Source organism: Megascapheus bottae, chromosome 9 (assembly GCF_031878675.1).
Source record: "Megascapheus bottae isolate mThoBot1 chromosome 9, mThoBot2.hap1, whole genome shotgun sequence".
Lineage (NCBI taxonomy): Eukaryota > Metazoa > Chordata > Mammalia > Rodentia > Geomyidae > Megascapheus > Megascapheus bottae.
The window spans coordinates 17,751,123-17,776,756 of record NC_143517.1 but is presented as its reverse complement, the minus strand read 5'-3'; the positions used below and the strand labels follow the sequence as shown (position 1 = coordinate 17,776,756).

The 25,634-nt window shown below is 36.9% G+C and overlaps 1 protein-coding gene across 1 annotated transcript in view; it reads right to left on the bottom strand.

Annotated features, from left to right (window-relative positions):
* Positions 1-25,634, bottom strand: part of Prex2 (phosphatidylinositol-3,4,5-trisphosphate dependent Rac exchange factor 2) — a 262,087-nt gene that overhangs the window by 25,022 nt on the left and 211,431 nt on the right. The window contains exons 36-37 of the mRNA XM_090338918.1: positions 12,200-12,266; positions 11,765-11,955 (exon numbers count right to left, since the gene is read on the bottom strand). Coding sequence (XP_090195044.1) covers positions 11,765-11,955; positions 12,200-12,266 — 258 coding nt within the window. The remainder of the gene's footprint in view (positions 1-11,764; positions 11,956-12,199; positions 12,267-25,634) is intronic.

Sequence of the window (25,634 nt, the reverse complement as noted above, 5' to 3'; positions counted from 1 at the left end):
GAAAGTCCTTGATATTCATATATCCAATCAGCTGCCAAAAGCCAAAGGTGGTGCTGTGATTAAATGATAGAGTACCAGTCCTGAGTGAGAAAAGCTAAAAAATAACACCCAGGCTCTGAGTTTAAGTTCTAGTACAAGCATACAAACACACAAATTTCCTTCTTCTACTCAATAGTAATTTGATCATCAGTATGAATGCAAAGCCACGCCTTAAGAAAGTCTCCTTCAATCCTTGAATTTAGGGAAGCATGATGAGACTTCAAATTTACTTGAGTGGTGATTTTAAACTATTTTAAATATTACAATAATTGAAACATTCAGATAAATACCTTTGCGGTGTGCTATTTTTTATTAGCAGAATACTTTACTGATAGAAAAATAGTATTTGGTGAACACACACCATAAGTTCCAACAGAGCAGAGGTTGCTGTGAATTTAAGAGACAGTGCTCGAGACAATAGTTCTGACTGTGGAAATGGCTATAGTAGATATGACCCCTTACCAACGCGTGTAAACGAGGTACTCACTGAAACCTATGTGGGTTTTGTACAAAGTGAAAATGAAAGGAAAGAAGTACTTGCAAACCATTTTGAAATCTGTGAGTTTTGCCCTGGTGGTTTCTCCCCCGTGGTCTCAGCTTCACCTTGTGGTGCAGTTCTGCATGCGACCTCATTTACAGCATCCAAATAACGACAGAGAGCCTTCAGTTGGGCAGGTGAGAGGAAGGGAGCTTAGGGAATATGCATCCCAAAGGGTCATTGATGAAGAGCAACCTGAGAAATCTACTATTTTGATGGTATTCTTCACACATGCTATGCTATTAGATAGTTATAGGTTTATATTTCGATTTTACACATTTAGACCTTACAACCTGAAGTCATTTTCCCCCATTGAATGGGTTTTCTTATTTCTCCAATTAAAAACCAGGGCATTGTCTTTGCTCAAGTGACAATGGCAAACAGTTATTAGGGATCTTCTCAGCTGTGTCCTCTGTGATGCTTTCTTAAGCCGAAGTTACCTGGGCAAACGTTCAGATCCTGGAGGAGAATAACACCACCTATCCTGGACACACAGAGACACAGGGGGGATGCAACGAGCGGCTGTTGACCTGGGCACAAAGAGCACTGTCTCAATTTCTGTCCTGGAAAGTCTAAGTCATCAGACTCACTTCAGCAATCTCCGAATTAAGCTGTGTTTTTACCTGTCAGAAAAATGTAAATGAGTCTGCTGGGTTTCCAAGCATGTTTACCCTTTCCTGTGCTCTTTTCATTTTACCCAGCTAGAGATAAACTATCTTTCTGCTTCATTTTGAATACATAAAGGTATCTATATTAAACAGGTATGTTACAGATTCACTGACCCTTGTGAGAAAGCAGTTCATGGATATAAAACACAGAAGTTATTTAGTCAAGTTGTCCTGAACAAAGATTAAAAAAAAATAACTGAAGACTTTCTATCTTTACAAAACCTCCCCAGAGTGGCTGTGGTCAGGATTACAATACTGCTTCCCAAAAACCTTATCCAGCTATTTACAGTCACAAACATATTTCATCTCGAGTGTGAGGAGCTTTATAAACTCCAAAGTTTCCACATTTAACTCCATCCTATAAAAGACCCATGCATGTGTGCAATGTTTTAAGGTTATCTACTGGAGTTTATGTCATGCTTACTAATTTCTATTTCTTATCATTTATTTTTATTCCTTTTTTTCTTTTTGTGCCAGTCCTGAGGCTTGTGCTCAGGGCTTGGGTGCTGTCCCTAAGCTTTTTAACTCAAGGCTAGAACTCTACCACCTAAAGCCCAGCTCTACTTCCAGCTATTGCGGGGAGTCAATTGGAGAGAAAGGTCTCATGGACTTTCTTGCCTAGGCTGGCTTTGAATGGTGATTCTCAGAACTCAGTCTCCAGAAGAGTTACGATTAGATACATGAGCCAGTGGCTTGTTACTCTTTTCTTTCCTTCTCTCTCTGTCTCTCTCTGTCTCTCTCTGTGTCTCTGTCTCTGTCTCTGTCTCTGTCTCTCTCTCTCTGTCTCTCTCTCTGTCTCTCTCTCTCTCTCTCTCTCTCTCTCTCTCTCTCTCTCTCTCTCTCTCTCTCTCTCTCTCTCTCTCTCTCTCTCTCTCTCACTCTTGCTTGCTTTCATGCTTTCTCCAGTTCTGGGTCTTGAACTCAGGGACTGGACATTCTGGACATTGTCCCTGAGTTCCTTTTGCTCAAGGTTAGCACTCTACCACTTCAGCCACAGCCCCACTTCCTTGTTCCTATTTCTTATACCTCTCCTTTCTACCTATACTACTGACACCATATCTTGCCTGTGATAGTATACTAGTCCCTTCTTTCTTACTTCTTTCCATTTTCCTGTTTTTGAAAAGGCATTCTTTTCAAGTAGAAATGAAAATGCTAATTTTTGAATGGCTTCATATTTCTTACCATGAAATACAGGTCTACATAATATGGTCTCTCGTTTCTCTATGTTTCTGTTTTCTATATGTTGTCACTAAAATGGTGATCATTATCACAAATGTCTGTTGCTCCCTTGTTTATCAGATCTCAGGTGCCTTCACATAGCATACATCTAATCATATCTAATATGTTATGTATGAGATGTATAGAATACATCCATGTTATGTTAGGGTCATACTGGTTTTGATATGATGTCAGTATCAAACTCATTTAAAAATTGTAGGGTTAAGAACATAAACATTGAAGGGAGTAGCCTGAGTAAAATATTTGCTTTGCTGGAAGGCATAGATCTCAAGCATATTAGTTAAGCTCTTTAAATTCTGTGGTTTTTTTTCTGTAACTTGTACATGACTCAAATCGTTTCCAGGATTTCATAAATTCATTATGTTTAGGAGTCACAATGAGATATATAGCAAAAGGTACATAATAGACAAATAATAGACATTTTCATTAATATTTCAAGCACCAGTAAAAGGACAGACTGATGTCTATATTGCCTATAGTATAGCATAATTTCTGGACATAATAAGTATTCAATGCAGTTACTGAAAGCTATAAAAATTACTAACATATACCAATGGCATACGTATACTCATTAAAGACAAAATTCATTTCATTGTTTTATTTTGTTTTAGAGTTTGAACTCACGACTTCATACTTGCACAGATAGTGCTCTACCAGTTGACCTATGGTACCTACCTTTTGCTAGTTAATTTAGAGACACAAAGGTTCATGAACTATTCTTCCCAGGCTCCTTGATCGCATCCAAGATATAAGTATGGGCAACTGGTCCTTAAGTAAGGTTAATTTCTTAATAAGCTGCATTTGTCATCTATTCTTTCGGGAAGATTTCATTTATTAGATATCTCAGTGAAGTGGCAAATGTACTGAAAGTTCAGGCTAGTAACTTTTATAATGAATGCTATCTTTTCCATTCTCTAGAGTGCTCCTACCATATTTTCTGGTTAACAATTCTGCATGAACTTTGATGATACTTGGAACTCAAAGATTAGGTTAACTATTGATTAGTTTATGTTAACACTATTACCAAAATTATCCACTAACTTAGTAATAGTTCTTGGGTCAAAAATCGACCAAGCATATAGTGGATTACACCTGAAAACATTTGAACTTCTTGAGAGTAGGGTATCATCAGCAGGATTATGGTTCAAGACCAGACCAGGTGAAACGGTCTCAGTCAACAAACGAGCTGTGATTGTGTTCATCTGTGAGTTGAGAGAGCAGGGACCCTCTGGACTAGCACAGCACAATGATCCAAAATAGACCTCTCTCCCCAAACACCCCAATAAATAAGCATGTGCTAACACTTGACTTTTCAAGTCTTAAGTATTTATCTCTATTCTACTATCTGTTCTTGTTTTTGTTGTTTTTTCTTTTCTTTTCTTTTCTCCAGTAAAGATTATTAATTACAATAAAATATATATGTAAATAAAAAGAGATTATAGCCTGTCCTTGAATTGAAGGGAAGTCACTCAGAGTCTCTTGAATGACTCTCAAGTATTTATCCAGGCAAAATGTCCTATCCTGAGCACTGCAAAAATAAAACACTACAACACCGGGTTGTTTCATATTTCTAACTCTGTGATGAGAAGTTGGGTTCCCCATAGAAAGACTTAGGCTGTATCAGAGTGCTCACTTATGTTCCATTCTTACCACATGTGTTCATATGCATCATTCAGGTAATGCATGCACCCACTCTGTGACAAAGAAATCTAAGAGACCAGATGCAATGATTTCTTTACATAGTAAGTGACAGGATCTGAAACCTATTTTCTTATTCAAAATCCAAGGCTCTTGACACTACACCAAATTCACATCACGTAAGTTAATACACAGAATTCCAGCTCCCTACATCCATAATTCAACAACCACATTCTTGAGCTGAGCATTTGTAGTTTAAATGCATTGTTTTGGTAGAGATTAATTCTGCCAGCCCAATTTCCTGCTTTACCAAGGTAGGCCTCATTGTACTAATATGAGATTGTGATTCAAACGGAACTAGCTTTAAAGCACATTAAGCTAGTATATCGATTGCAAAGCAATCAGGTAGTAAAAGTAAATGGAAGGGAGAATGTATTGCTTTTCCACAACAGATTTGTATATCTCTACATAAAGTGCACTCTTCTTTTCTGTAATGATCACATTTATTCTGGCTCCTAATTATAGTACTTTTAACTGTGAATCCCAGAGTGCCACAGTAAAAACCCGAAAACCTGATTGGAGAAACCAGTTTTTCCATGTTGCCTGGCTCTACTTTTATAACCTTCCACTGAAGAGAACCATATACCTAGGGTTCCTGTAAGACATTAACCACCAAGCAAGCCCCAGTGGCTGCTGTGGTTCTCTATAGGCAAAGCCCCTTGCAAGATTCATGTGTACAGGCCAGCTGATGACCTATTGACTGTTCCTACCTTAATCACTCTGAGCAATGACCTGGTAACAGATATGAAGCTTGAGAAAATTACTGTAAGTCAATGAGGATTTAAAAAATACAACACTTAGTTTAACAGAGAAGCCCTTTTCGTAATGTAATATATACTTCTTGTGTGCATGAAAGGGAGCCAAGTATTCCTTTCTTCAGTGGATTATTGTATCTCCTTCCACACAATAGTCTATATTTATACCTTTCCTCTAAGAAAATTTGAATGATAGGATAACAGTATTTGTGGAGCCGGCATAGGTAGCCCAGACTTGTAATCCTAGCAGCTCAGGACACAGACATGTGAGAATCAAGGTTCAGGCAGAAAAGTCTATGAAACTCTTACCTTCAACTAGCCAGCCTAAAACAAGAAGCAGAAATGTGGCTCAAGTGGTAGAGCACCACGGTTGAGCAAAAATGCCAAACAAGGGTGAAAGATTTTTAATTCAAGCCCCCATACTGTCACTACAATCAACAAAGAAAAAATTGCCACTGAACCAAAACCAATAGTTGCAATCCAAATGCCAGTAATCACTGAGGAGATATCTCAGTATGGTTTATAGGAATGACTTCTGTAGATTAATACTTCCATAATTATTAATTATTAGATACTTTCCAGGTAGATGATAGTGGTAAAATCTTCCAATGGCTTCTCTATTCGGTCATGTGAGAGCTGCAAGCAAAAGGTGAATGGGAAGGAAAGCAGAGAGGGCAGGCAGAGGGGAGCCCTATGGAAATGATTCGAGCAGAATGCAGAAGTGATGGGTGACAGCTGGAGTGCGATCCTGGTGGCAGAAGCACAGCTAAATTGAATACTCCTCTCAGTCCATCTATCTTAAGGCAAAAAAGCAATCGAGTTTAAGGGGCACATTTTCAGCACTGCACAGGGAATTAGCCATGAAATTCTCATTAAAGATAATGGGACTTTCTATTACAACTTTCAATACATTCTCTGAAAGTTCTTGGCCTATCTTTTGAAACCCAAGCTTAAAACTCAAGTTCAGGGCAAAACATTCAGCAGCACTTATTTCTTCCTATTCTAGCTCCATAAGGTGAATTTTTTCTCTCTCTCTCTCTCTCTCTGACCTTGCTTCACTGTAGAGGTCAGTGGAGAGGTGATCAGTGACCTTCAGGGCTGGATAATGGAGCTCTTAGAAACCAGAGGAAGCACCTGCTAGCTGACAATAAGAAGGAATATGAAATCACTGGGTGGAGAGTAGGCCTTTAAGAAATGATGAGGCACCCTTTAAATTTGCTTCTCTGTATTTAAGAGCCTTCCACAGTTTGTTGTTTCATTTGTATTTTGATTTGGGGGGTTAAACAGGAAAGGCTGAACAAAACTACATTTACCTGCAAGTTCCTCAAAACTGTCTTTCTAAGGGAAGGATATAGAGTATGATAGAGGGGATGGGTTGATCAAAGCACATTGAAAACATCGCAATGAAACTCATTGTACAACTAATACATACAAACTCATTTGTACAACTTATACATACAAATAAAATGGGGGAGAGGGATCTAGCCCTCTTGATATACCACTGACTTCTGCCACTGCTCACTAGTTTCTGATGAGATCAGTACATAAGAGGTGTCTGGTAGATGGTGACATCTGCCCAGGCTTCCCTACACACTGCCACCACACACAATTCCTGCATTCTCAGATGCTGTAACACACTTGTTTTACACACCAAATAGAACTTGTAACTATGGTTCTTTTGTGTTTCACTTTTGTTCTGAGTCTCTCTTTTTCAGTGTGTGCTTAGGGTGGGGCTATGGAGAACAATTCTAGAGTGTCTGTACACCGTACAGTGCTGCCTACCACTACAAAAAGCTGTTCCAAGTGCATCTAATTCTAAGAAAACAATGGACATTTGTTGCTGATGTTGGTGGTGGTGGTCATGGGGCCTGAATTCTGGGCTTGGACGAAGTCCTTGAGCTCTTCAGCTCAAGGCTACTGCTCTACCACTTAAGCCACAGCATCACTTCTGGTTTTCTAGTGGTTTATTGGAGATAAGAGTCTCAGGGACATTTGTGCTGGAGCTGGCTTTGAACCCAGATCTTCAGATCTCAACCTCCTGAGTAGTTAGGATTACAGGTGTGAGCCACCAGCTGCCCAGCCAACAATGGACATTTTAGCATCAAATAACCTACTATTTTAATTTATTAATGTTCATATCAAATAAGCAAAGAACTATCTCTGCTACAATAAAATGATAGTCCTTGTTATAAGGGCCAATAATTTTTTATAAAATATAATGGAACAAAAAGTGAAAGATGTGCTATCATGTGTAAAATATTTGCTTCATCTGTATTATTACATCAGAATTTATCTGCATTATTTATCCAAGTTTCCAAATTTGCATACATTTTAATGTTCATTTTAAAAAATCAGTGAAGTTTAAATTCTAGACATATTTCTGATAAGAACTTACAAAATTAATATTTGTACTTCTAACATAGTGCCACCAATCTATAATGAATAGAATGTACTGTCTTTCATACTCCTATTTCATTATTCTGTTTTCTTCCTTGCAGAGATTAGAGCATAATTTTAAAACTATTTCTTATTACAAATGTACAAAAACCCTGAATTATGAACTAGTAGAATTATTTATTCTGTTCCATTTGAAAATTCAGGTGTCTCCTCTAATCTTGTTATTGGATCTCTTAAAACTTTTTCTGCAATATCCATACAGAGAGAGAGAGAGAGAGAGAGAGAGAGAGAGAGAGAGAGAGAGAGAGAGAGAGAGAGAGAGAGAGAGAGAGAGAGAGAGAGGGAATATACCTGGATACATTTTGGAAATTTTCCTTATGGAAGTAATTTATTATTTTCTATCCTGTACAAAGATTCTAACCTACATATGGAAATCTTCAGAGTAAGCCTTCTCCTCTTAATATATCTGTACAGAGTAGTGAGGATGCAGCTTCTCCATCTGTCCTGTGGGAACTCTGATTACCTAAGGCAGGTTACCTTGAGTGCTCTACTTTGACAACATTTTGCATTACCTAATCTGGGCCTATTTGTCAATGTGTCCTTTTATGTCATAGTAATGACAGAAAACAAATTACTACAAAAGACTCCTTTAAAAGTTCAAAGGTCTGGAACCAGAAGTTTGCCTACCATGCACAAAGACCCGGGTTCAATTCCTAGGTACCACATACATAGAAAAAAGCCAGAAGTGGTGCTGAGGCTCAAGGGTAGTGTTCTAGCCTTGAGAAAGTCCAAGGACAGTGCTCAGACCCTGAGCCCAAGCCCAGGACTGGCAAAAAAAAAAAAGTTCAAAGGTTTTTTTAAATAAATAAATGCTAATTGATATTACCTAGATAATCTTTTTGTGATTTCTTACTAGAACAGAGTTACCCTACTGTTCATCTTCATTTGAAATAAAGATCATTGCACTATTCATAAAATAATAAATTGATTGATAATTAAATTTTTTAGTCATTTTTTAAAATATTTTTAGTTGTGGATTTCATTTCTTTAGTAAATGCTTATAATTGCACTTTTCTGGGCTCTGGTTACCTGATATATACAGACGCTTCTAGTATTGGAGGCAGGAAGGGAGGCTGACTGGAAATTCAAACACCACTTGTAATGTTACATGTGAAAATAAATGCCAATAGTTCATTTTGGAAATAGGACCCTTTTAATTTGAATCTTAAAACTATGTATGTGTGAAAGCAGATTTCTACCACATAACTCTGCATTACATAGATTGGGTTGAAGTTCTTTGTTCCTTGTCACTAGTACATCTTCCAATATAAATCGCTATGAGGTGGGTGCCCCTGAGTCTCTAGACTCTGCTAGATGACAGGAAGCTACAAATTTAAAGCATCTTGCCAGGCTCAGAGGCTTACGCCTGTAACCCTAGCTACTCAGGAGGCAAGATCTGAAGATCAAGGTTCAAAGCCAGCCTGGGCACAAAAGGATCTGAGACTCTTATCTCCATCTAACTTCCAGAAAATGAGAAGGGGGGTTTGGCTCAAGGGTAGGGCAGTAGCCTTGAGCTGAAAAGCTCAGGGAGAACACCCAGGCCCAGGGGTAGGGCGGTAGCCTTGAGCTGAATTGCTCAGGGACAATGCCCAGGCTGAGCTCAAGCCCAAGACCCACATGATAAAGTTAATTCATGTTTACAGTTTCCCAGTGTTCATTATTAAAGACATCACAGTTACAGTCATGAGACTGGCACCAAAGCCTCTGTCACCTATCCTCAGGGCCACTCATACCAAAGCTCTGACCTCACAAATCACCTATCATTAAACAACAGAATAGAGTGGAGATCATATGAGAAAAAGAGCTCCTGAGAATAAATCCTTAGAGAGACAAACCATGCTCCCACATTCCTTTCCTCACTAGAATTTCTTTAGCAGTTATCTTTTCTGATAGCCCCAGGGACTTGTTTCTCACTGGCTAGAGAAACAAAAATCAATATGGTAGAAGGAACAGGGCATCTCTGTTTTGGGACTCAGCAAGATGAATTCTTTGCATCTTACTTGAAGCACACTGATTTATATGGGTTTAAGCAGAAATAGTCAGCTAGTAAGCACAGGTGGGAATGAAGAATCCAAACAAATGAAAATACTACATTGAGAGGAAGGATGCTGCAGTAAGAAATAAATCCTTGCAGCAAGCTTTGTGATTGCCTGCAACAAATAACTGGCATAGATACAAAAGAGGACTTGAGAAGCCATAGTGCTGATTCAATACCTTAAAAAAAGGCCCCATTTGGCAAAAAGTAATTAGATCTGTAAAGGTCAATAAAGTAGGTAGTATACACCCTAAATAGCAGTTCTCTGTTGGAAAGAGAATTCAAGGTACCAAATGCTTATATTTGTTAATTAAGAAGCATAAATTAAAGGGCTACAAAAATGTATGACTGTGCATCTAGTAAAGAAGCTCGATGCACAAATGTATTCTAATACCCCTGGCAAAGAAAGTGCAAGTGCATACATCTCTTCATCATACTGGCCACATTTCATTTGAAGGGAGTCCTTTGGGGAAGCCTGCACAATATATTAAATAGCAAGGCTTTAAATTGTGTGACATAACAATCCTAATTGGAAGACATTTTTGGCTTTGCTTAAGAAAATAAATCTCACATGTGGACAAGAGTCTATAGAAAATATGCCTCTCTATAGGAGTTCAGGATAATGGAGTAAGAAGAGCAATCACTGAATTAATTGTTGAGCGAATGATAAAATACCTATTGCTTGAAATAATATATAGCAAATAAAAGATGAGAAAATGTATCTTATTTTCTTTGGGCTGCTATAACAGAATGCCTAAGACTGAATAACTTACAGAGAACTATTTTTTAGTTATTAGAGTTGAGACTGAGAAATCCAAGATCAAGAAGTCATATGTGATTTGCACCTTCTTAATGCAACATCCCAAGGCAAAAGGTAGAAGAGCAAGAAAACAGAAGAGAGAGAACAGCACGGGAATGCCAAAGTCTTGTTATTATAACCCACTTTCATAATGACAAACGCACTCTTCTGATGACTTCAGTAATCTGATTAATTCATTCACAAGGCCAAATTCTTATGTTCCTTTCACCTCTTATTAGGCCCCACTATTTCATGGGTGATTAATTGTCCAACATCTGAAGTTTGGAGGACATATTTGAAGTCTGTGTGCCTGGGTGGGAAATATATATATATACATATATGCATACATATAATATATAACATATATACATATGTATTTATGCATATGTATGCACACATATAATCTGATAAAACTGATTTATACCACATGCTAAGTAAGAAGGCGTTCGCTAAGATTAATGCATTGAAATCTAATTACCAATGGGAAGATCTCATGAGGTGGGGCCCTTGTAAATGGACTAATACCCTTATAGAAGTGGTGCAAGGAAGCTGCTTTACTTTCTTTTTTTCCCCCATCACATGAGAAGACAAATTTAAGGTGCCATTTAGGAAGCATCTTGGGAGCCTGCAACACTCACTGAGGCCACTGGTATCTTTGTCCTAGTGTTCTAGCCTCCAGAACCACAAGAAAGTAAGTTTTTGCTTGCTATCAGTCAGGTTGAGTACTTTGCTATCAGGAGACAGTCTAGGATGTTCTACATATGAATACAAATGTATATTATTTGAACAAGTGAGATAATGCAAATGAAAATTTAAAAAGCTTTTGCAGGAGAGACGATTTTGGAAATATTTTTCAGATGCTGAATCACCTTTTTATCATATAAAAGGCAAAAACCTGACCTTAAAAGGAGGCGTTTGTAGCAGGGCACATGTGGCTGGTACCAGACCATGTGGATCTTGAAGACAGTGATTACGTACTTATTCAGGTTAACCTGGTACTTCATCCATGCAGAGGATTTGAATTGGTGTAGATTTTGCTATAAATCATTAATCTTCAGATCTCAGCCTCTCAAGTAGCTAGGATTATGGCCGTGATCCACCAGTGCCTAGCTCTGGGACATCATTTTACTTTATGTAGGAAGAAGGCTCACTTCACTTTGGGCTACAGCAACATCAGATACTTAACAGGAAATGGATATCCATCAAGCACAAGAAAGAGGCTGATAAAGTAGTTAACTTCACCTCCTGCTTAGTTCACACTTTGTACCTACAATACAATTATGGCAATATCAATACAAAAAGGATAAAGATTTCAGATCACCATAAAATAGATAGAGGTAGGATTGTGTTCATCTGTTTACGGAGAATAGTCAAGAAAAATTTAAAGCCGAATAAGAAAACATGCAAATTTCTATTCCAAATGCATCTGAGACTTTTAAATGTTTCTCTTTTAGTTTCATCTAGCCAGCAAGTACCACAAGAACCACTGCCTAGAAGGTGATACACGGCCCCTGCAAGGCAAGTAAGATCACCTACCGATGCACGCCGCTGCTACACATGATGATGTGGCAGGCCCCCAGCCTGTCACACAGCTCCGAGGAAACGGACAGCAGTCCAACTCCAGATGCACTGCAGGCTGTGTTTGCACAGGCAGCTGTGCGCTTGGAGCGGATGAATGAGGCTACTAGGCGATAGAGCTCATCCAAAGCATTGAGAGGCCGCATGAGCTGCAGAAAAGAAAAAAAAGGGAGGACCATGAAACAACATGGTTAATAGAAATCCTTGCAGATGGAATGTAATTCACAATTACATAGCTTTCGATGAGCAGTCCAAAATATTAAGCAGGCAAAAGAATGAGAGATTGCAAATATTCAGAACTACATATTGCCCCAAAAAAGGAGGAGCAGAAAAAGTAGGTGAATGAGTCATGTGAATAGCAATGCTCTGATAAGAATAAGTATCTACTTTTACCTTATCCACATAAGCAGCTTTAGATGTGGAGTTTGGTGGTGAATTTGACTTGTCCAAGTAGAATGCTCTGTAAGAAACCAAAGAAATGATCGCTGTTATATGAAAAAACTTAAAACATATCAAGATGTTCCTTGTATATATACATACATGTGTATATATACATTTGATTGTGATAAGATACATACAAAATGTATTACTTTAAACATTCTTTTTGTGAGTGCGTGACAGTCCTGAGGCTTGAATTATAATATTCCTTTCTTTATATGTTTTAAGTGCTCAAAATACATTTTATTAAATGGATTTCTATCCTTATTTGTTTTGAAAAGGTAAATGCCTCATGTCTCACTAGAATGTAACACTCCTACATGTACATAAAGTTTAATATTGTCTAATATACAGATGGCATAATGTTCAATGCTAAATTAATGCATGTGAAGTATTTGGTAATATCACAAGAAGACAAATGTCACCCAATAGACAATAAAAACTCAAATACAATTCCCACAGTGTGGAAAGCATTTGTTGAAAATTTTTAAATCAAAGCAAGGAATAAAATTAAGATAAAAGATTTTTGGCTTTCCAGAGTTCATCGCAAATATTTTACAATAGCTTTTTTTTTTGCCAGTCCTGGGCTTGAGCTCAGGGCTTGCGCACTGTCCTTGGACTTTCTCAAGGCTAGAGCTCTACCACTTGAGCCTCAGCACCACTTCCAGCTTTTTTCTATGTATGTGGTACCGTGGAATCGAACCCGGGTCTTCGTGCATGCTAGGCAAGCACTTTAACCAGTAGGCCAAACTCCAGGCCCTACAATAGCTTTTTAACAAATGAAAATTAGTTCAATGCATGGATTCTAGATAATTCTGTGATCAGTGCACAAATAGATCCAAGTGTACAATGAGCACAACTGGTTTTGGTTAAAGAGTAGAAGACAGAAAAAAAAGGAGTAGAGGATAGTCATATAAATATCTTAACCAGATTAATTCACTGAAGACACCATAGGTCTTTTCAACTTTGAATTACCCTAGGAGAAAGATCATCTACATCGATGCATCCCACAGACCATTAGAGCCACCTCAGGAAACCTGACTACAGAAATATTCCACTACAGCTGGCTGCACACATTCTTCTGAGAAAAATGATGCTCAGAAAAACCAAGGCACTGAGTCAGCACTGAGCGTGATTTTTATCTTAGTGTTCTGTCTCTCCTGCATCCACTTACAAATGACAGAAATACTCCAACACTCAATAGGGCAGCATCTTTCAAAATTATTTCATGAAAATAAAAAAGCTACGAAATAACTTATGAGTTGAAAAATTAGCCTGTGTGAAGTGCCTTCATGTATTAACAATCTTTTTTATTAACTGCTATACAGAAGAACTGAAATAAAAACAGTGATGTAAGTTTGCCATTCAAAATATTCTCAGAAGATAAAGGATTACTATAAATCCAGAGTTAAACCTACCAACTCATCCAGATTTGTGCTAGTAGTTAATATATGTTGGATTCATCATAATGATAGGCAAGTTCATAATCATTAACAATCATCTGTCATGATTATGCAAGCTAATCTACAATTATTATTAACCAATGAACTTACAAAGTTTGGGGAAAATAACCAGGAACTATAGCTAACTCAGTAACTTCTATTTAACACACAGACAACAATATAATTTACTTCAATTGTTTCTCTAAATAATTTCATTATTTGCTAATTAAATAACAATTCAATAAACAGCAATTCAATCATATGTTAAGATAATAATTCAGGATTATACCACTGATCACAGATACTCAGGTGGATAAGATCTGAGAATCATGGTTCAAAGGCAATGTGGGAGGAAGAAATCTGAAACTTGTATTTCCAATGAGCCACCAAAAAGCCAGAAGTGGAAGTGTGGCTTGGGTAGTACAGCTCTAGCCTTAACTGAAACAGCCAAGAAAGAGTGCAAGGCCCCAAGTTCAACCCCAGTACTGGCAAAAGTGCAAGAAAAATATTTTTGACTGGTAAAACTAATTTTAGTAATTCTTCATCAGAAAACAAAAGGCCAAATATTTTATCAGCCACAGGTTTGCAGGTATGCACCTAATTTCAGTGTCATTCAGAATATGACAAACTGTGGATAGGAAATAAATTCCTAATGCACTATCCTTAATTAGAAAAGCCCTACAATGCCCTTTAATCAAATTTTATGAGGAAAGTTAATGGCAAAGCTGGATTCATACCAAAAGTGATAGTAGTTTATTATGTTTCTGAGGTTGGCAGGAATGAAGCCATGCTCTTTTGTCTGAATATAGAAAATCTTGCTCAGACCTTTGAAAGTGTTGTTGCTATTTTCTAAGGACTGAACAGTGAGTTCTGTTTTGTGCCATTGTATATCAGGCTTTACAGTCACAGCTTTGTAAATTAACTCTGCCAGGTAAGAGGAATATTGATGATACTATTTTTTCATGTGATACCTTTAGAATAACAAACCTATGTGATCTAAGTTTCAGTGAGTCATGATATAAATATATCAAGTCAACTAGCAATAATAAAAAATGATTTTGGCACATTTTGCCTGCTATTTAAGAGCTTAGACAAATACAGAGGTATTTATAATGCAAAGGCAGAAAGAGAGAAATAAGTTAAAGATACAAAGCGGTATTAGTTATATGGAAGGAAGGTCACACAAGAATTATGAGTTGGATTTTGATGGATGGATAAATAGGATTCTGACAGGTCAAAGTGGGAGAACATTTTTATGGGAGAAAGTGCCAGGAACAGCACAGCAGACAAGGCAGAGACAGAATGAATTTCATTGGATCAGATTCATATAAAAGAGGGACGTAGAATGTTGGGCAAGTTGAAATCACTGTTTTAATGCCCACAAATATATATATGTATGTATGTATGTATGTATGTATTTATTTGTCAGTCCTGTGGCTTGAAATCAAGGCCTGGGCACTGTCTTTTATGCTCAAGCCTTTTTTGCTCAAGGTGAATACTGTTCCTCTTGAGCTGCATTTTCACTTCTGACTTTTTTGGTGTTTAACTGGAGATAAGGATCTCATTGACTTTCTTGCCTGGGCTGGGTTTGAACTGAGATTCTCAGATTTTAACTTCCTGAGTAGCTAAGATTATAAATGTGAGTCACTGGCACTTGGCAAAAGCAAATTTTTTTAAGAAAGACTTGTTTTCTTGTCACTCTTCATAGTGCCAGGCACGTAGTGAATATTCAAGCTATTTTGTTCAGGTAAATAAATAAATAACGTCACAAAAGCTATTGCTGGATGACAGATAACTTTATACCACTTCCCAAGAGGGAGTATCTTTTTCAAGTATGAGACTGGATCAAAAAGTATTGAATATTGTCTTCATAAATGGTGGCTCTCTGGTAAGAAATAATACTCAGTGCATACCCCATGAAACTAAGAAAATTCAGAAAAGGGGTTGGGAGAGATGAGAGAGAATGATGAAAGGGGGTCTATCCATGAAAATGCACTGTACCTATCAACTGATTTATTGAATGGTGATTCCTCTGTACAACTACTTAAAGAAAATAAAAATATCATCAGTATATATCAATTAATAATTTAAATAGTTCACAAATATTATCAAGAATAATACATTTTCCCCATTACAAAACATTTATTCATTGTTACTATTTGTCTTATGAGCAGTTCTTTGAACAGGGAAAAAATAACTTGACTGGAAAAGCCAAGTTTCTGTCCTACTTTTTTTTTCATGAATTTTATTGTAATTAATAGAAGGGGTACACCATATTCACCAGATAGAAGGTGCATTACTTCACAAACATTGATACCCTTTCTCATGTCTTGGTCTCCATTTTCCTCCCCCCCCCCCCCGCCCCTCCTCCCCCGTCTCCATCCTACTTTAAACTTTCAATGAGGTTAATTACAATCAGAAGAAGTGCATGCAACTGTCATCCCTGTTTAAGATACTGAACACAGAAACAATTCAGGAATAAGTGTCATAAAGAAATGCAAACATTTGTTTTTGCTCAAAGGGCAGGAGATATAATATAGCTAGAATTAAAGCCATGCAGACTTGAGGAAGATGCCCTAGCACAGTTCAGAGACTCTAGGAATACAAGAGAAGTCTAGCAAGTAATTTAAGCCCCACAGACTCCTTTTTGATTATCTGCCTATCAAATGAGTACAGGCCAGAGGTAAGTCTTAAAGCAATATCTACAAATGAACACAATCTGCCACAGAGCAGGATGTTTGTCATGTTTAATACCACATGCCTAACATCTGGAAAACTGCCTAAGAGAGGTTCAACGTTTATGAAATAAAATAAAGGCACAGCATAAATATCAATTATGACTGACAATATTAAAATTCACAATTCCAATAGTCAAGGACAACATAAATATCAATTATGAATGTCAATATTATGATTGACAAATACAATTGCAATATTATGTCCTGCCTGAAAAAAACTTAAAAGTTTGATGAAGTCGATTCTAAAGGATAATACATAGACTTCGCTGACTCCATGTCCCTTCTAGTTATAGTAGGGTAACTTCCCTTCTTTTCTGTGTCCCAAAGACAACTTTGCTAACTACATTTCGACCCAGGCAGCCCTGATACTCAGTGATCAGCTGTTGTACTATGAGTCCCATTTTTTCCAAATTAATGCCAAAGACTTGACACTGGACAAGGCCAGTGGACATATACATTATTTTCTGAATCTCCACTTATCATATGGCACCCACTCCTTTCCTTGGCCTTTTAATATTGGCCTTGTCCCTTGCTGATTTTCACATACAGTTCTTTTTGAGTTTTTGCCTGTTCTTTCTTCTCCCTGGTATCTTTTCATTCCTTGCCCCTAAAGCTCTTGTCTTTCCACACAATCTTCTCTCAGCAGTCTTTGGGGTTATCTTTGGTTCCTTATAGAGACCAAATGACCTCTGAACTCCAAGTTTATGTGTGCCGTTCTTTGTTTATAAGTGAGTCATTTCCAAGCTAAGTAGAATACCAGGTACTGCAGAGACAAGGTCAGACTCAAACATAATTTATCCACAAAGAACTGATAGTGTTGTTTGGGAAAGAAAATAAGTAAAAGTAATCCAATATGATGAGTGATCTGGAGAAGGTTAACAGAGTGCTAGAAAAGAACATCACTGAGAACAACAGGAGAGGAGATGAAAGATAGATGAAGGAAAAAATGGTCTTTAAGGAATAACAAGGATATATGAAAGTAGAAAAGAAAATTCCCATTTAGATCATTTAAGTCTTTACAACCATTTAATTCTCTGGAGAATGGGAGAAAGCCTAAGAAACAGTAGTCAAGTAAAAGAAAGAATGGATGTCAGGAAACAGAAAAATAAAGGAGGAAGGTCAGAGGAGGGAAAAGACAAGAGTGGACAGAGAGAGGGACAATGAAAAGAAAAGAGGAAAGATACAGAAACAGATACACAGAGAGAACCTTATCTCTCAGATGTCAGATTATGTTATGTTGTGTTTCTTAGAACTGAAGAAGAAAATGAGATGAAAATTTCCCCCATGCTTAAGTTTTAGCTTCTTGTCTTTACTGCTGATAAACTACAATGAAATCTGACTTGAAAATTTCTGTGGTATTCAGCTTGAGAGTAATAAAAAAATAGTCCTACATAAACTTCTGGACATGAGGACATACTATTAATACTTTCATTGAGTTATTAACATAACTTTTGAGCATCAATTTAGGTACAAAGCAGTGTTCTGTACTTAGGATACAGAAACAAACAGGAGATAAGCTTCTTGTTTCCACAAACTTGGAAGTTCTTCCTTCTCTTGTCTGTGTCAAAGGAACCTGGTTCCAGCAGCCTTTCTCTTGTGAGAAAATAGAAACTCTCAATGAAGGATTTTTCTGCCATCCCTAGTGTTGATTCACCAGGACCCAAAACAAGCCAGCTCTCCCTACTTGAGAATCTGACCCAAAGAAAATTTTCAAATGTCTTCTGTTTTATTCCAAGTTTAGAGCAATGCCTTTTGGCAGAAAATTTTGGTTTGCTTTTCAAGGTCATTCCAGCCCAGGTCCCCTAGCTTGGTGTTGCTCAAAATGTAGCTCTCAGACTTAGGTAACTAATTATGAGCAAGAATTTAGGAATAGCATGACAGTTCAAATTGCTCTGATACACATTACCTGAAAGCACTGTTATTAAGTGGGCACAAGCGCTGCAGGTCACTGTGCAGTGTAAGTTGAAAAATAATATTTAAGTTGAGATCGTATGATTATTTTGTCAATCTTAAAATAAATTGCATAAAATTTGAGTTTAAATACATTACCATTAATTTTCATTTAAAACCTATGATCTCTATAATCATTTTGTTAATCAGATTCTTAAAAAACTGATGGTTTCACATTTTTAACTAAACTTCAGAAATGGAAGTTTCATTTTTAATCTTTTGATTTATTTATGGCAATTTCATTGGTTGTCAAGAAATTGCTTTTAAAAATCTCTTCTCTTTCTATCAGCCTATCTTTGGCTGTCAGGTTATTAAATTAAACACAGGATTTAGATATATATTTTTTTTCTATGAACCTTGCTGTCATTTCATCATAGATAAACCCACCCAGCAAGAAATTAGCCCATCTCTCTGAGAACTTTAAATACTGTTAGATGCACTATTTCACACACACACACACACACACACACACACACACACACACACACACATAAAGATACTAAATGTGGAAAAAAACAGTTCAATTCATACTTTGATTTTGATGGTTGGATGATCAAAATGACTTTAATTAGTTTTTGTTGTTGTTGTTGTTGCCAGTTCTGGGCTTGAGCTCAGGGCCTAAGCACTGTCCTTGAACTTCTCAAAGCTAGAGCTCTACCACTTAAGCCTCAGCACCACTTCCAGCTTTTTTATCTATGTATTAGTACTGAGGAATCAAACCCGGGTCTTCATGCATGCTAGGCAAGCACTTTACCACTAGGCCAAACTCGCAGCTAATTGTGTTTTTCTAAACCTAAAGAATTGAGTGGTGAACCCAGTTAGACATGAAAATTTTCAGCTACTTTTCAATTATACATGGCATAAAGAGTCTGTTTCTTTTCTTTTCTTTTCTTTCTTTCTTTTTTTTCTTCTTTGTGGGGCTTGAACGAGGTCTGGGCACTGTCCCTGAGCCCTTCAGCTCAAGTCTACCACCCTACCCTTGAACCAAACCCACTTCCCATTTTCTCGAGATTAGTTGGAGATAAGAGTCTCAGGTCCTTTTGTGCCCTGACTGGTTTGAACCTTGATCCTCAGATCTCAGCCTCCTAAGTAGCTAGGATTACTGGCATGAGCTACCACGCCCAGCAAGAGTCTCTTTTTCAAATACTACATCTGGAGGAGCTTGTAACTTTTTGCAAGGTGAGTCTTGGCAGATTTGTATAAACATCCTTCCTGTCTTTGGAGCAGTTCAACAGACAGAGAAATAGGATCAGAGGTGTCAAGATATGAATGGCTGATTTCCCCCAAATCAGATACTCAATGAAGAAATAAAGAGTGGAACTCAAGTTTAGTGGAGTCCTCCATCTTCTAGTACATGACTGCAATAGGGAGTTCCATTTCCTTATCCCATCTCTTCTTACTTACATTTCATATTTAGCCACCATGACCTGTCATTTAATCTATTAAGCACATTTCTGCTTAATTTTCCTTGTCTGGCTGTTAAGAAATACACACTATGTCATGTTAGATCTATTGAAAATAGATCTAGCAAAGGATTTATTGTTCTCCTTGTATTTTCTGAATGTATCTAATTCTATGTCTGAGTTCAACTTCATAAATACATTAAGTTCAAAGTCAATCAAAGCATATTCAAGAATTTCTAAATCATTAATATGTACACAATTGCATAAAACAAACTCTCAATGGAATAAAATCCTGGGTTTTCAATTTTGCACAATTATACATATATTTGAGCATAGTTCAGGGAAAATATTTTATTAAATTCAATTTTGTATTTATAGAGTTCAAAACAGTTTAATAATAATGTTTATTTTCTATTTTTATGCAATTGACATATATAATTACATATTATATTATGAAGTATGTTTTGAAATTTGTATATTTTTGAAGTATATTTTTGAAATTTGATGCAAATATATACATGATAATGGCATTTAAAAGTGATACAGATAAATCTCCCTTCTCTGACTATCACAATTCATAAGCTTCATTCATCATGAAGAAACATGCATTAATTAACAATAACAATAATAATTTCAAGTAACAGCAAAACTGCAGGGGCGTGGTTGAGTGGTAGAGTGCTTGCCTCCCATGCATGAAGCCCTGGGTTTGAGTACTCAGTATCACATATACAGAAAAAGCCAGAAGTAGCGCTATTGCTCAAGTGATAGAGCACTAGCCTTAAGAAAGCCCAAGGACAGTGCCCAGGCCCTGCGTTCAAGCCCCAGGACTAGCAAAACAAACAAACAACTATTTCATACAGTCCATTTTCATGGATCTCCTCTCACTTTCAGGGCTCTTATCATTTTTACTGAACTATTTTAATGGCTAACTAGTCTTACTAGCTTTCTGTTCTCCTCACCTCCTTTCTGCATCACCAGAGTGTAGTTTAAAACGAACCATCCCTCCCTGATACCAGGATGCTTAGAATTTACAAAATGACCTCACTTCTTGCAGGCAAAGGCCTCATCTCCTCAGCCCTCACCCTGTGACCTGTCATCCCTGCTGTTTTACTTTGTTCCTCCTCACCCCTTTAGTAACTGTCTCCTGGCATGATGAACTCATCAAAAGTAATACAAAATGTGTGTTTGATATTCTTCCTCAATGACAGAGAATTTTACAAACCTAATCTACATAACATTATTAACATTGCACTCAGCTGAAGTTGGGTAGTCTACTTAACATAATTAGGTTTTCCAAACCAAATGCTATATTCCCTACCCCATAAATGATGCATGCATGTACATTAATTAATCAGTATGTTTATATTAACTGCTTCCACGTTAGAATCAGATCTTGAGTGTCAAAAGCTCTGGCTGGGCCTTAGCTATACTTCCCAACCGCTATGAGACTAGAGCAATGAAAAGATCATTCATAGTCATACATTTGCCTTCCGTGGTCTATCTTCTAGAACAAAGGGCAGCTGAAATGTCAGCAAAAAGGAACTGAACAAAAGTAATAGGAAAAATATTCATAGAACAACTTGACTAAGATGCTTTGACTATATATTTGAGACATGGTGTCCTTGTGATCAGACAGAAAAGTCAGCAGTGTTAAAAATAAAAATCAATCTTTATCCCATAAGCCCTGCCAACTTTGCCTTACACAGTATATTTCTCTACCTCATTTGTTGGGGGAGTATATTTAGTTCTTTTTGACAATACCACCTCTCATCTAATCTAAAGAATATTATGAACACAAAGTACTTTGATTTTTTCCTTTTCCTTTAGTGAAAACAAAACAGTCTTTTCTTAGCTTGGAGATAGAAACAATAGCCTTTTTAAAGTATAGAGATAGAGGTGAATCTTTTCAAAGGCTGCTTTGAAAATGAAGATTTTACTTGCTTCTACTTGTCATATGTCTGGACCATTGATGCTTATGATTATTATCATAAGACATACTGTAAAAATGTCCAAACTCATAGTTAAATAATTCTAAACTCATATGCTATCCTTATCCAAATATGAAACTAAGAATTCCTTTATGGATGGGGTGTGGTGGTCCACTTCTGTAATTCCAGAACTTGGGAATTCAAGACAGGTGGATTGAGAGTTTGAAGTCACACTGAACTAAGTAGAAAGATTTTGAATCATTTTTTTAAAAAGGTATTCTTCTAAAAAAGAATAACAGTTAAGTAAACATTAAGTAAAATCTTAATTTATTGAGCCAAATAAATTAGTCTGAATTTAAATAAGATTTTTTGAACTAAATACGGTTAAGATTATATGTGTCAATCTATATGCAGCTGCACTACATTTGTAGCAAAGGGATGGTATCTAGGTTTAATAGAATTTTAGTACTTTTCTGATAAAAAAGACGTATGCTGCTCTAAATATGTCACTGCAACTTCAACTTTATCTGATCTCTTCTCATGTGAAATTTATAAACGTTGACTGCAGTATTAAATTTTCTGGAAAGGTCTCCAGCAGAGTCAGCATCTGGATACCCTTCAAATAGTCTAGGAAGTTTGTGAGTATAAAACAAAGTAGATTGACTCCAGGAAAAAAATTCAAGGAAATGATAGTATCTCCAAAGTATAGTCATGTATTACCATTAGTTTGATTTCCAATTCCACACGATGACGTGGGTGACCTTTACTATGCATGTAGCCCAGTGGCTGCCTTATACTATGGAGGAAGGCAGGCAACAATCCACAAGCCAAAATAAAAAAATGCAATCATAGAAGCCACTCAATTTTAAAGACTGTGATTCAGCTGAGGCCATAACAGGAAGCAAACTGCAGGAGGATAAGTTTGTGATGGGTGCTACATAATGAAGCTCCTCTAGTAAATGGCATTGGAGTGGAAATGTGCCTTCAATGCTGACTTGGAGGAAGTTGAGGAAGAACTGAAGGATAAGGGAAGGAGGTCAAATGGAGTTCATACATTCTGTTTCCAAGTTTGTTTCATGTCTATCTTCCTTCTGACTTCCAGCCTCCATAACACCTTCCAATTTCTCCTCCCTCTTAAGGTTTTTCATGCATGCCGCTCGCTCTGCTGCACAAGAATCCCTTTCATTCAAGTTTCCATCAAGATACCTTCTTCAAACAATACATTTTTAAAAGCATCCATCCTCCCCCCATTCCAGTAAAGATGAATTTGTGTTCTTGTACTCTGACAAGTACCTTACACCTTTCTCTACATAATTCGTGTCTGAACATAGTTTTACAAATTATCAGTGAAAATGTTGCTTAATGTTTCCAACAACCACAGACAAAATGTTCATGGCAGACAGCAATCTTAGCTATTCTGATGTCCAGAGCATGTAGCACTGTCCTTGGTACTCCATATTCAGACAGCGTTGAGTAGACTAAAGTATGCATTTTTCCAAGTTTTACTTTGTGAGAGAATTAAGCACTTAAGTATAATGTATAATTTGTAAATTGTGCCTGCTCTCTTCATTTCATATGTTAAAAAAAAAGTCTAGAAAACACAAGCATTATAAACAAATTCAAATTCTTTGTAGACTTAATTATTTTCTCCTGCCATGTGAGAAATACTGCTTATACAAAAGAATATTGACAAATCCTGAAAATTCTGCCTTGACCATCTGGAAACAGAGAGGAATTAAAGCAGACATATCTGGTTTAAAGCTAATCTCAGAGACACAAAAATATGGAGATATTTTAAACTAAAAACCAAAATATACAAAAAGCCTTCAAATTTGCTGAAAAATGGAGTGAGAAATATATTGAAACTACAAGAAAGAGATATGAACCTGGAAGTTTCTGGTTAATTTGGAAATAAATTACATATACAAAAATAATGTAAGAAATAAGTCATTGCTCATATGCTAATTAATATACTCTCAGACTCACTGGCTCTCTGCTTTTAAGCCCACACTCATTTTTTTCTGTTTTCTTGTCAATATTAGGGCTCGAACTCAGGGTCTTGAGTTCTTTTTCAGCTTTTTTTTTTTTCAGTCACGACTAGCACTCTAACACTTAAACCATGCCACTGATACCAGAGTTTTATTGATCAACTGGAGAGAAGAGTCTCTTGGATTTGTTCACCCAGGGTGGTCTCAATCCTCAGATCTCAGTGTCCTGAGTAACCAGAATCAGAGGTATAAGCCACACGTATGAGCCTATACTCATTGAATTAAGAGTTTGCACCTACAATCAGCAGCAGAACATAAAACCTCTTTTTCATAGACAGATGCACTGTCTGCCATCTGGTCAAGAATGGTAACAGTAGTTAATAAGGTAAGCACACAAGCAAGGGAGCGGATGAAGAAGCTATGAGCCCAGAACCAGGACCAGGGACTTGAGTGTAAAGTGTGAACTCCATTGCCCTTCATTTTTTCTCTCCTGTTCCATAACTGAACTTAAAGAGGAAAAGGACAATAAGTCCATACTTTCTTCATATTAAGAGGTAGAGAGAAGGAACATGCTTCGTGGAGATTCTATCATAGGAATAATTAAAATCCATATGTCTAGATGATAATGTTAGTTGAAAAATATTGTTTAAAACCATATGGTTCTAAGATTGAGATCTCTGTGGCATTTTTAAATAAAATATTTTTGGCCTTTAAAAATCTTTTAAAAAGAAAATGTGCTATTCTTTATCCACACTACAAGAACATTTGCTTTGCTTTCTTCTTATTAAGGTGATAAATTTACATTTCGAGAACCAAACAAAACTATAAACCTTAAAAATTTCAGTGGGAAGCTGCTACTAAAGAAAAATAATCAATGATCACAATTGTTAATGTGTATCTTATTTCCTTCTTATTTTTTAAATTTTCTTTTGTTCGTTACTTTATACTGAATGTGAGATTAAAATGTAATAACCTAGGCTTCTGAAACTGTAAGTACCATCTGGATACAGGGAATACTGTTCACATTTAGAATTGATCTCATTAGTCACTGTATAGTGGGGCTTTTGCCAATAAAGAGGAAACATTAAAATGAAAGGGTCTGGGAATGATAAATTACCTTTAAGTAGGGCAGGGAAAAATGAGGCTGATGCAGATGGTGGCTCAGGGCCAGAGGGAATGGAAAGGGAAGCTGTAGGTAGATGAGAGCTCATCACGCAGGGTGGTAGTGGAGAAGGGCGGGTTTAACCATGCGCACACTCTCGAATTTATCAGAAATCGCAGTTAGACACTTTACATGCTGCTCTTCTTTAATAAACAGAAGAAATGCAATCAAGAATGCTATGTAACATGGCCCACAAGGAGGGTTATATGTTAGAAATAGCTGTGAAACATTTCTATGAGGTTGGCCTTGTGAACAAGGAGCTAAACCCTAGCCACCCAGGTATCTTTAGGCATATGGCATTAGGGACAATGAGCATGTGACAAGATTCTCAAGTCTATATTTCCACAGAGGTCAAAGGTAGCCTTAACTTGCATTATTTACTTCTGGTGAAAACTTTCACCATTTTGATGCATTAAATATAAAGGGATATCACTGATTCAATAAAAGTTTTCCAACAGATTCTCCATTGTCTTTAGAGATGACCTATACTGTCTTACAGCTGAATTCTGTGAATATCTCTTGTATAGAACATTTTTTCTTTAATGCTGGAATCCATGTAGCTTTGGCTTCCTCAAACACGATAAGCTGATAGGCATCAAGTCACTGACTTTTGAAAACATAAACCAACAACAATCTTCTATAATCTGGCAAGGCTGTGTCTTTAAAGTTTAGGTTAATGTTGAAATATTCACCAACATTTAAAATATCCCTAACTACTCTTTTTGAATTATTAGCCTCAGGCATGTCAATTGTTTTGTATTTTATTCACTACACTTTCC